We start from the raw sequence: 12,962 nt of genomic DNA on the forward strand, positions 1-12,962 counted from the left end.
GCTGCGGGAGATATAATGCGCTCTGACTAGTGAAGTGACAGATAGCCAGAAGAGTTAAAAGATATAGAAGACAGATAAAGGTTATGTGAGAACTTAGACTGTAAAGAAACATTTATAAGGCTGTAAAGAAACAATTACTGTACAAAGATAAGCAAAAGGAACTGTTAAACTGTGTAACTACTAAAGTATTTATACACTGTATCCATCTTGAAAGCCATTCACTGAGAAATATACTGTATTCAAACTGATTTGTAAATAAAGTCTTTTTGTTTGTTCAGCAAACAGTTGTTTGAAGTGTTTAAAGAATTATATTCAAAACGCTACCTACCAAGAGAGAGAAAAGTCTTTTAAGTTTGGGACACATCAAAGTGCAGGTGTGTGGTTGTCAACAAATAATTGGTGCCGAGCTGGCGGGAAATTTGAAGACCCAGAGAGTTATAGTGTGGGAGACACTAGGGGTGAAAACTGAGTCGAGTGTCACGTCACAAATTAAGTGGCAATCTGGTAGGATAGTTGCCTTCCTTTGACATATTGCTGGCAATAATGGGATCAAAAGGACCCATTGGGCTGCCATCCTAGAAAAGTAGTTGGGTGGATGAATCTCACCATCACATATTGATGGCAGCAGTGGCACACAGTGAGAATGAGTGAAAGGTTTTAAAAAAAATTTGGCAGTGCCACATTGTTGCCTTTATATGCCATTTGTTTTGGACTTCAGATCCCAGAAGCCCCAGCCAACTTAGCCAACAGTCAGGAGTTATGGGAGCAGGAGTCCAAAACATCTGGAGGACCAAAGGTTGGGAACCACTAGAGGTATAGAAAAGATGGCTTATGAATAGGGAAAAGATGACATAAGAGATAGGGAAATGCTGTTAACAGAGGTAGAACAGTTGTTGGAGGTGATGAGAGAAGGAAATAACTAGTGTTTGGGGGAGATGCAAATTATTAAATACTATATATACTTTTGTATAAGTGTAGTTAAAAAATTGACAACCCCCCCGCCCCAAATCTGGATCAACTTACTCATGGGCCTGTGAAAGCATGTACATTAACTGTTATCAAAAATGAACCATCTCCTTCTCTGGACTGAGTGGTGAAAGGCAAGAGCTTAGTTCGTCCTGGGAGAACCTAGAAGAAGCACCAATCCCCTCTACTCTCAATGCCATGGTGCTACTTCTGGCCTTTTTGAATGTCTGAGTAGAAAAATGGCGGTGGCAGCGGCTCTTTGGAAGTTCCCCTCAAAGGAGTGCCAAAAGGGTGGAGGGGGCTGGTGCTTCTTTTAGGTTCTACTGACTTAGTGGATTAAGCTCTTTCCTTTTTTCTCCTGGTCACCTCCCACACACATATCACACAGCCATCATTTACCATACTTTCCTTCTCATCTATCTAGTCCTTAGGGTGGGCACAAATAGTTATGCTCGCTGGAATTTTGTAAGTTCTTTGGCATCATTTTCCTTTGCTTTTCCCTTTACATCCTTTGTTACATGCCCCTAAGTTTTACCCTTGACTTATCCCCAGGTCATATCAAAATCCATAACTTTGACCCCCAAACTTGCCCTTGACTTACACATGAGGTCAACTTATACATATCTGTGATATTAAGTTTGATAGGGAGTCTGGTCATGCTTACCACAGCAAACTCACCGAACATCACATCCACTTTGAGGCCCAAGTACCTGATCCAAGTAGGGATTTAGAGGGGGAAAGTGTGAAGGTGAGAGAAGGGAGCCCATGGGTTGGAACTGTGGGGCCAGCCTGGAGAGGGGGCCCATTACAACACTGTTATGGTTTTAGCCATTTTCTGAATTCTTAAAAAAAATTATCAACCCGGGGAAGCACACTGTACTTAGATTTGAGCAGATTTTGGAAACACCACTTTGTTTTTTGACTGCAGTTCTCAAAACCCTTCAGCCAAAACCCTTGAAAAGCAATGTTTCATATAGGGTCAATGCCTGCTATTTGAAGAAAACGGTCTAGTCTTTCCTGCCATCCCCAACTGGAACATGCTTGCTTTCCCATTCTGTTAACTCATCTGGAAGCAAGGTGATGTTCACTCAAAAAGGGCCACCTCTCACCATTCTCTTGGCCCACTTCTGTCACAAGGAGAAATAAAAGCCTCTCTTATGACATGTCATATTAGTTTTGGATCCTTGGAGCTTCAACAGTGTCTCTCATTTCTTTTTCCTAGCACTGCAGAACTCTGGTCTGTCATTTTGAATTGATACTGTTCAACACTCTTGACTTACTTTGATGATAGAGTTGACAAAGCCTCTGATCTCACTTTTGGATGTTCTCTTTAAACTTCTTATCACTTATCATACAAAAGGAATAATCCATCAGAGACCCAGCATGGTATACAGTAGTTAGAATGTTGGACTGGGACTTGGGAGAGCCTGGTTCTATTCCTGGCTGGAGCATAAAACTCACTGAGTGCCCTTAGGTTCATTAGCAAATAGGCAGGATATAAATATAATTAATATTTTTAAAGTGAGAATCAGCAAGGAAATCTGTACCCTGTTTGTAGTGGAGATTGAAGCTCTTTCTTAGCAGTGTACCTTAACCTCTGGTGAGAAATGACCTGCACTTTGACTTCCACACATGTGCTTCCTTAGGAACAAAGCTGGGTGATAAATGTAGCCAAAGTCAAGGAAATGGAGTTCCTCATGGTATTGCTAGGATCTTCTCAGGCACCCAGTGACAATGAAGTGTTGCCTGGATTGTCATAATTATAAATAATAATAATAATAATTACTAGTAATGATTAGCAGTATTGATGAGAAAAGTGTGAGGATTATCAAAATTGATCTCACTTTCCTAAGTAAAGTCATGATTGTGATTTTGAAATATTTTAAAGTCCTCACACAAATTTTGAAATAATTGGCCTGAGACAATCTGAGAAATCCTAAGGGGTGATCTTGGGAATAACTACCAGAGCCACTCAATTTGAACCGCTGTTTGCAACAGATCTCTCCATGGTGCTACCTTCTGCCATTATGCTTCCATTTAAAAATGTAGACTTTAACCATTTATTCAAGGGGTGACCTAGAAAATCACGAGCCTGGAATCAAGGTGTTGACATGACCTTAAATAAAATTTTAACAAACTGCCATTTGTGTTTTTTAGGCAAAAATGGCTACTGTGAGCCAGAAATATTTCCTGGAAGGACAGACGTACTCAGTTCCCCTCATCCAGTCTGGTCTTCGCAGGGAAGAAGCTATTCATCAGATAGCAGATGCACTTCAATACCTGCAGAAAGTCTCAGATGATATCTTCAACAGGTATGGTTTGGCCACATTGGAAGAGGTTGAGGATCAGAGGTGGTGTGTTTTTTGTCTTTAATAACCAATCTGGCTTTTGCAGCCTTGGTGCATTTAGTGAGCCAAAAAAATGGAAAAAGCTAATGCAGTGGGCTTAGGTTTTTATCTCCTTGCCACTCTGTCTAATTGATCAGTATTATGAACACAAAGTTAAGTGAATCCAGATCTTAACATTCATGTCAGAGGAGATTTGGGGTCAACAGATTAAGGTCTGAATGCTGCCTTTCATCAGGTAGGTGATCAAAATATAGTGTAAGAGTTTGGAATTTTCAAAATATAGGAACTGAAAGTGTCAGCACTTTGTAGAACAAGGTGTAAGCTATTTATTTAAAGATTGGGAAAGATCAGATAATTGGTCTCATCCCAAAGGGGTGAAATCTGGATGTACTCCAGACCAGAAAACTGATCCGTTGGAATGATGTGCCGCCATTCATCATAGGGACCCTGGTGAATAGCAACTGTGCTTCAGTGAATTAGTAGCATGAGCAAACATTGCTTTTTCCTTGGGTTTTATTACTGCATCTCACTTAATAGTTTACATAATTAATAAATAATTATTGCAATTATATTTCATTTTAACAGATCCTCAAGCATGAGTTGGCCTGGGAACAGAGCAAGTCAGGGTCCTAGAATTGTTACATATGGTTTCATAGGAGTTCTACCAGTAGTACGAATCTGCCAAGCATGTATCTCGTATGCGTTCTATGCATGAATCCAGTGTAATTTCTTCCCCAAAGAAAAGTAATGATAGCCAACGGTGTCTTATACGCTAGCTCAGATACTCATGTATAGATGTGGCTCTGCATCTATAATCAGCTCTGGGCAGCACAGCCAGTGTTGAGGGACTATGTCTTATCAGGACAGGGGCACAGTTGCCAATCACTGTTCTAGGCCTTCATGAACCCAGCTGTTATTCCTTAATTGTGTGAAGCCAGATAGCAGCCTAGCCTCTGTGTTCTCCAAATCTGTAGGACTGCAACCACCACCATATGGAGTCATTGTGGAGGTGACAAGAATTGTAGTCCAACACATTTGGAGGACTAAGTTGGTGAGGGCTGAACTTTATTTAACAAGGCATTTATAGCAGTAGCATCTTGTGTCCAGTTCTGGGCACCACAATTCAGAAAGGACATTGAGAAACTGGAGCGTGTCCAAAGGAGGGTGACAAAAATGGTGAAGGGTCTGGAAACCATGCCCTATGAGGAACGACTTAGGGAGCTGGGGATGTTTAGCCTGGAGAAAAGAAGGTTAAGAGGTGATATGATAGCCCTGTTTAAATATTTGAAAGGATGTCATATTGAAGAGGGAGCAAGCTTGTTTTCTGCTGCTTCAGAGAACAGGACCCGGAACAATGGATGCAAGCTACAGGAAAAGAGATTCCACCTGAACATTAGGAGGAACTTCCTGACAGTAAGGGCTGTTCAATAGTGGAACGCACCCCTCGGAGGGTGATAGAGTCTCCTTCCTTGGAGGTCTTTAAACAGAGGCTGGATGGCCATCTGTCAGGGATGCTTTGATTTGGATTTCCTGCATGGCAGGGGGTTGGACTGGATGGCCCTAGTGGTCTCTTCCAACTCTACGATTCTATGATTCTATGATTCTATGATCTTGAGACTTGTCTCTATTTGTTCCTGTCACTCAGGTCTTGGGGGAAATGGCAACTTGTCTTGCAAGATGAGGGTATATTGCTGTACTAGGCTGCTATTGCTGTGTTATTCAAATTATCATTAAAATGCACAGTTTGTTTCAACACAGCTGGCTGTTTTCAGTGTTTTAGTATTTCAGTTTGCTGCTGTTTTTAAAGTGAATGTTATGCTCCTATTCGTTTATTTGTTTGTTAAATATTCCACATTTCCCCTGCCTTTGTTGTAAAGTAGCTTATAACAAGATTAGAACAAGATACAACTAAAAATTTGAAGATGCAAAATAAGAAATTAGCTATCATGTAAAAAAAACCATAATTTAAAATAGAATAGAATAATTTTAAATTTTAAAAAAATGTTTGTAATAATATAGATACAAATGCAACATGCACCCTTAAAAAAAACCTTCTGCACAACCCATTCATCATCAAATAGCTCTTTTTTAAGAAAAAAACTTTTGTTGTGGCATTGTCAAGCTTAAGATTCAAACAAGTCTAGTTTAATGCTACAAATACATGAGGGTGAGGGGTGGAGAGGATTGTTTTCCCAGTGTAATTGTGCTTTTAAGGGAATTTGTGATTTAGAACTGAGGCATTATTGATTTGTGAGGGTTTTCTTCAGTGTTAATTTGAGGAAGTGTTGGCTGGGAAATCTTAATGTCATGTTCTGTCTTCATCCACTGACTTGACTCTGTAAAGTTTCTGTACAGTGTTATAAACAGTCAGTAGTGTTAAAAGAGTCCTGTCACCCTGTTGTCAAAGAAAGGGCTTCAAAGCTTTAGCTGATCCTCTGTTCCACCTGGCTGCTCACTGGGAGTGTAGTTACAGAGGGAGCCCAAAGAAATGCCCCCTAAGAATTTTGCTCTCCCAGTGAAATTTTCCTTCAGTCCCCAATTTTCTAGCACTGCAGAGTGTGAGGCACTGAAAATCATCCCTATATTTACTGTCTTTTCATTCCCTTGGTAATTTTGCCTATCTTTTTTCTCTGAATGTCTTACCTGTATTTTTAAATGCTACTACAATGCTAGAAATTTGGCAACTAAAGGAAAATGTAATGGCTGTGGGCAGAATTCTTATTGCGGAGGCAGGTTCCCCCCCCCCCCCTGTAGCTGCATCCATGCTTCCCACTGGCACAAACATCTAACACAATTAACAATAAGAGGAAAAGAAAGAAACCTTCTCTTTTCTACACTACTCTTGAGATCACCAGGAATAACTTCTGCCTTTGGAAAAGAAGTAGCTCCCAGCTTAAACAATGGATAATGCTGGATATGCTGTGGGGGGAAAAAACAAATCTTTTCAGAGAGACTGGCATCTTCTTTGCTCTCTTTCTGCAGGTGGATTAAGATTTTTATTTTGGCAGTGCTTTGAAGACTGACTGCTCAAGGAGAGTAGACCTTGCAGAATTGCGCTTTATCATCTATTTGCATTCTGTTTCTTTGTTTTCCTTAACAGTTATATTTTAAACTGGTTTTAATCTTTTGTTGTTGTTGTTGTTGTTGTTGTTGTGTGCCTGCAAGTAATTTACAGATAGTTTAATTTATATTTGTTATTTTTTTTTAGCTATGTGTATTTTATCTGTTATAAGATAAAATTTTGAGTCCCAGACTGGGGGAAGAAATGGAATATAAATAAACACAATAATGATAATAAGTTTCCATTGGCATAGCATTGCAGGCAAACCTGTTAATAATGCCTTAGCATAATAAGTATCCATTTGTTAAGACTGCGTGATGGTAGCAAATGATAGTTTTCGGTGACAGCAGCATCCCTATTCGTACTCAGCACCTGAGGTCAAGTTTCTATACACACATGCACACTATAGCCAAGGGTATCCTGATCTCTTAAAGCATATTCCTGGTATCCTGCTTCCTGTATAGGATTATAATGTCTTCTACCACTTCATCTGTTGTTAGGGAACACTGGACTTTGAAACAGCAAAAATGAAGTTATTAAATACTGAAAGCACAATTCAGGACATCCCTAAGCTGATTAAATACATCTATTTAAAATATAATCAGAATGAGCACATGCCTGGGGCAAGTAACCACTTCCATGCCATTACCTTGCTACCTCCATTGAACTGTGCTGTGGACATAAATATGAGTGGAGAGACAAGTGATCTCCCAAGTCATTCTATGCCCCTTGCCCCATGCTATTTCAGAGAAAGAAAATGTGATAATTGCATCCTAGAAGTTTCAAGGTGATAGAATCCTTCTCTAAAACAAGGTGAAGCACCAAGCTTGCAATTTATTTTGATTTTTAAAAAAAAGTTTCAAAAACCTGGTGGAAAATGCCCCTGAATCTACCCTGCACTAACTGAACCTCTTGCATTAATTAGAAAAATCCAGAGGCCCTGCATTTGGTGAGCATATAAAACAGAGAGTAGCCTCAGATGTTTCCCTGTATATAGTTGCTGAAGGATAGCTGGGTTTGCTGCTTTAGGCAAAAGATACGTCAATGCTCTCTCTCCCTGCCGTCCATATACAATAGGGAGTTGGACTGGCATTTGAATTTTACATCAACACTGGTACCAGGACAGTTTCCACCACCACACTTTGATGCTGCAGGTTTTTTCAGGGGGTACAGGACTGGCCATGTAGCACATATACCTCCACCTGTAACAAAAGGCAGTGATTGGGACCATTAGGAGAAATATTTGGGGGGTGTCACTGTCCTCCTACAGCTTTGACCTACAGGTTGCCTCATTTAGGGCTGGCCATGAAGGACAACATTTTGAAAGAATGCCTGGAATGGGGTAATACATCTGGTGGAAGACAGGGCCACATCTCTAAGGCATAAATAGCCACTCTTATCCTTTGTTCTCTTGGAGGTATATGCTAAGGTTGAACCTTCACTCTAATTTCTGTCAATTGAAATGCCCTCCCATCCTTTAGCCACCTTAGCATGCCAGTCACACTCAGGTCTTGCAACTCCAGCCACAGTGCTGTTCCCTCACTCTTGAGTGCACTTATGGCTTGTAATTACTAATTCTTTGCAAAAACAGAAGAGACTCCATCAGGGCCTTTGTTTGCTTTGCCTTTCCTTGGAGCTCTCTGATATAATTAATAATGATTTGGTAATTATGCAAGCGTCTGATTAAAAGTTCCACAACCTTGGGTGTTCTGTGCCAATCAAAGGGAAAGCTTTCAAGGTGAGAGTCTTGCCACTTAGCAGAGAATGACCTGTTTTTCTTTCTGGTTTTTGAGATAAGGTGCCTAGATTTCATATTTCCAGGAAAGCTGTGGCTTATCAGGGAGAAGCATTCAGCTCCGAGCCTTCAAAGACAGAGTATGCTGCGGCTATGGATAGGAGAGCCTCTAGAGCAACATGTGCAATGAATGCATCAAAAGAATGGTGGGTCTAATATCAGACTGACACAGCAGCTCTTTGGGATGAAATGTGCAATGAGAAATTTTTCATCCATCCTAAAGGTTTGCCTGTAAAGCATCTGTGTGCATTGGTGCTTTGATTCTGCTTGAGTACAGATGTACTCAGAAGTGAGCAATCCCAAAGCTTTCAGCTTATATTTTGAAAGCAAAATTTCTAGCCTTATGGTTATAATTATTTACTTGCAAACATGTGGTAGAATCTTAAGAAGTCAGGGGAATTTTTAAATAAAATTCCAAGAGGCAGGGTTGCACTCTAGAGATGGTTGTCTCTGCACATTATCACTTCCTATATCATAAACTGCCAGGTGACCATCAATGATGTAGAGCTGCAAGTATAGTAGTGTACAGCTCATGTATTCAAGGAAAAACAGTTGAAGAAATCTTTATGCAGTCAGGGGACAAACCCAAGAACTGAATATCATTGTGAGGTACCTACATTTGCAAAATATCTACTTGCTCCAGTGATACAGTGTGCACATACCATATACGATCGTACTATACGAGCATGCACCCCATTGTTTTCAATGAGGCGCAAGCATACACGGAATTCCCCTTATGTGGGGGGATCCGCCTAAGGGAAGGGCCCACTGTATTTCAAAATGTTGAAAGTTAGAGGTGGGATAGTAGTTGACTAGACATCTGCACCAAAGGTTGGGCAGATCTGGAGCCTTTGGAAACAAGGCATTATGATGCTCAGACAATTCAGGTGCAGATATTGAGTCTGGGACAGTTCAGGTGCAGGTATTGAGTCTGGGACAGTTACATACTTTAACTCTGACAGTCCTGCAGCCAGCATGGCCGTTGATTATTCAGTTGATTGTTGATTGTTGTAGTCAGTCCTACTAGCAGTTGATTTGTTGTCAACCCCTTGAGGGAGCTTGTGCAGAGGGCAAATAATAATCTTGCCTATTTCTACAAATAGTCTGCAGTATCTCAGATGCAAACAGTTCAGTTAAACAAATGTTCCCAAAGTCCAGCCAAATCTCTTGGTCATTCAAAGTAGGTGTGGCAGCTCAGGTTTTAAGCGCTTTTTAAAAGAGCATCTTTTAAATGTCAGATGAAGCTAGTTCTTTTCTAGATAAGCTTATGCTGTGTTTATTTATTTATTTATTTATTTATTAGCCTGCAAGGTACCATGAGACTTTTGATTGTCCTTGCCATAATGTCTTTGCCCAGATCCCGTTCTAGAATCAGTTGTTAGAATTTGAGATCTTTGAAACATTGTTCCAGCTGCAGAGCAATACCTGGTAAATCTTAAGATGTGATTTTTTTAAAAAAAAAATGTCTTCCACACTTGTTAACCATAACAGTGTGTATACATCTTGTACTGAGTGACTTTTGATCAAAACAGCATGCATTTTGAAGAGCCTGGGATTCTGCAGGCAGGAAAGAAACTGAAGGAGGCTTTTAGTGGCACTTGAAAAATAAGTGGTCTCTCTTCTAGCAGTGGTACTTGGTCCTATAGCAATTATTAGTTGAACTTTGAATGGCAGCAGGACAGTATTGGCATAATAATTCAGAGAGGAAGAGGCATTTTTTGCTTTGAGCAAGATTTTTCCCCAAACAAAGTGGAAGATCTGTTTTCACATGGCAAAGGAGAGAACAGGATGAACAAGTCATAAAAACTGGCTACAATACATAGGATTCACTGTGGATTGGCTTCCAATGCATTAATGTAAATATGAATTTCTAACCGTGGGCATGCCAGAATTTCTTATCCCCTCTGCACTGCTTGTCCTAGGTGATGAATTTTATCTTTGGGCCTGTGACTTGTTCTGATCCTGCTTCCCTGTAAGGCAGAGATCTTCAGCCTTTCTACAGGCCTGTAGCTAGGCTGGGGCAACTGGGATACTGCTCCAGGGTCCCCAGCCCCAAACAGCGGTGTGCCAAGATGGCACCCGTAGTGCGCAGTAGAACTCAGGAGAGTGCAAACACTCTGCCCTGCAGAGGCCTACTTTCTACCCCAGGGCCTCTAAAGGCCTAGCTACAGGCCTGCCTTTCTAGTTCTTGATTTTAAAATAATGCACTTCTATAATACAGATAGGATTCTTTCTCTTTTTAAAACTTTTTACGTGATTTTCTTCCTCCTCCTGTTGCCTTCCAGCACAGGGCATGATGTTCACATCTTCCCTTTTCCTAACCCAAATGTAAGCAAGGAAAGAGTTTGGAAAAGCCTTCTCTCCAGTGTCACTAGAGAATACTAGAAATGACCATGGAGCCAATGCTGGAAGCTGCATGCAGTTAAATACCATGTCCTTATGATGTTGCAGTGGATAGCTGGGTGCACTTCCAGAACTCAGGTGAAGAGAGGGTTATGGGGTGATGTGATAGCCCTGTTTAAATATTTGAAGGAATGTCACGTTAAGGATGGAACAAGCTTGTTTTTTTGCTGCTCCAGAGACTTGGACACAGAAAGTGGATGCAAGCTACAGGAAAAGAGATTCCACCTAAACATTAGGAGGAATTTCCTGACAGTAAGAGCTGTTTGACAGTGGAACACACTTCCTTGGAGGGTGGTGGAGTCTTCTTCTTTAGAGGTTTTTAAAACAGAAGCTGGATGGCCATCTGTCGGAGGTGCTTTGATTGCGTATTCTTGCATGCAGGGAGTTGGACTGGGTGGCCCTTGAGGTCTCTTCCAACTCTGTGATTCTATGACTGTGTAACTGATGCACTTTACAAAGTACTTGTAAAGTAAAGATCCACTGTGGATCATAACCCACCAGCTAGAGACCTGTCCTCCAGAAAACCAAGCCATATACTGCCTCAAAAACAACCCATCTTGCAATCACTACATGACTTTCAGCTCTCCAGGAAAGTAAAGTTGCTCACAGCATGTGCATGAAATGCTGCTAAAAGATCACAGCAGCTCTAATGATGTGGATGTATTTTTCTTCAAGAGCTAAAATTCAATATCCTAAGTAGTCTATGCTTTCCCCCCTTTTTATCTTTTAAATAAAATTGCTTGTTGGTCCCTAGTGTATGTGTGACCTATTAAAGTTCAGCTACGTGACAACACTTTTTATTTTAAGGCCAGCATGCCTTTGGTTTCTGAAAAATGCCACACGCAGGAGGTTTGATCTCATTAGCCCTTGCACACTTAGATTCTAAATGCCTGCTGTATTTAATGAATATGTTTGTGGTTCCTTTTTTCCCCATATATTATACAAAAATCAAGCTTTGGACAAATTCCTCTCATCCTACTAGCATAAAATTAATAATTGTTAACATTTATATAACACATTTCAAGCACTCAGAGCCCTACACATACATTCTCTTGGTCATTACTGTTGGCTGTGGCCAGCATGCTCTGTTATGGAGATGCTGTGCATGTCTTGCCAAACGGCTCTAGGCCTGGACTCTCCACCATGACATAACCTTTTTAGATTGTAAGTCTGAGGGCAGAGAACCATCTAATTAAAATAATAATGGTAAGCCGCTCTGAGAGCCTGAGGGCAGAAGGGCGGGGTATAAATACAATAAATAAATAAATAACCTTCTTGAATAATTTGATTATGAGATCCCTGGATCTCCTTTCTCCACTGAAGAACCTGCTTCATCAAGATGTGAGGTCTACTCATAAAAATGTTTGGCATTTTCTAAATGTGCAGTATCATCTAGCAGTCTGAAATAGAATCAGGAAGAGACAAAGCATGAAAGGAGAATTTGGATATGAGCCGATATCTGCCAAATGGTTTTCTTTGGCATAGATCAGGAGTGGACAATGAATAAACTGACAGCAATCTCAAAATCCATCTCTTTCAGGCATTTTTAAAATCAGGATCTTCCCTTCTCCAGATATTTTAATCCACCTATTCCATAATCCCTTCTCGTTGACCATGTTGATCTGGGTTTCTGGCAACTGAAGTCCAAAACAAGAACTTGTATAAGTCTGCTTTAAATAATTCAGAAACTTCTCATGAATGAGGTTTACTTTCGGTAGCATGATAGGTCACCACCTTTTCTTGGTCTCTTGAATGCCCCAAGAGAAATCACCTGCATTTTTACTGCCAGTGTTGATTGTTTTAATGAAAGAAGCCAGAATTGCCTTTTCTCATCATAGTCAACCATGGAACCCTCCCACTGGCATTAATTTTACATTTCTGCTCTTATGGGTGAGTTTCTTCCATTCACTCAGCCCCGAAGGAGAAGATTCAGAGAAGTCACTTCACTTTACAGGCATGACTTCCATCAGAGGTTTAGTGAGAAGAGAACTGTCTGGAAATATAACACTCTAGCTGCAAACGTCCAGCAATAAAGTGAGGAGGGAAGGAAGAAGTGTGAAAGGTCTGCTCTTCACACTTGGCTGGCATATTACACTATCTCCCTTTCTCTGTCTCCCCCCTCCCCCTTTTGACAATATATAGTACTGTCAATAGGCTTTGTTTGAAATTAAAAAGGTTTAGGGCCTCTTGAAATGTCTCAGAGCCATGTAAAGTATTTTCTTAACAGATCATGAAAAGCAGCAAAGCTCTGTATTATTTGGAGAAAAGAAGCTTGTCTTGTGATTTTTAAGAAAGACAGAATGACTCAGTTTTTCTCCACTTTGCCTTCCAAGATCTGAAGGATGGCAAGAGATCATAAGCTGGAAGAACAAGAATACTGTATGTTGAA

General features: G+C 40.5%; 1 protein-coding gene across 4 annotated transcripts in view; it reads left to right on the forward strand.

Moving 5' to 3' along the window:
* The window catches only part of WASHC1 (WASH complex subunit 1), a 64,682-nt gene that overhangs the window by 19,460 nt on the left and 32,260 nt on the right, over positions 1 to 12,962 (forward strand). For 3 of the 4 annotated variants that reach the window (XM_042468075.1, XM_042468076.1, XM_042468077.1), the window contains one exon: positions 3,124 to 3,278. In XM_042468075.1, the coding sequence (XP_042324009.1) occupies positions 3,130 to 3,278 (149 nt within the window). In that variant the 5' untranslated portion in view covers positions 3,124 to 3,129. Of the gene's footprint in view, positions 1 to 3,123; positions 3,279 to 12,962 lie in introns of those variants that run through there. The other variant, XM_042468078.1, reaches the window with a different exon arrangement.

The sequence above is a fragment of the Sceloporus undulatus genome, chromosome 5 (genome assembly GCF_019175285.1).
Source record: "Sceloporus undulatus isolate JIND9_A2432 ecotype Alabama chromosome 5, SceUnd_v1.1, whole genome shotgun sequence".
NCBI lineage: Eukaryota > Metazoa > Chordata > Lepidosauria > Squamata > Phrynosomatidae > Sceloporus > Sceloporus undulatus.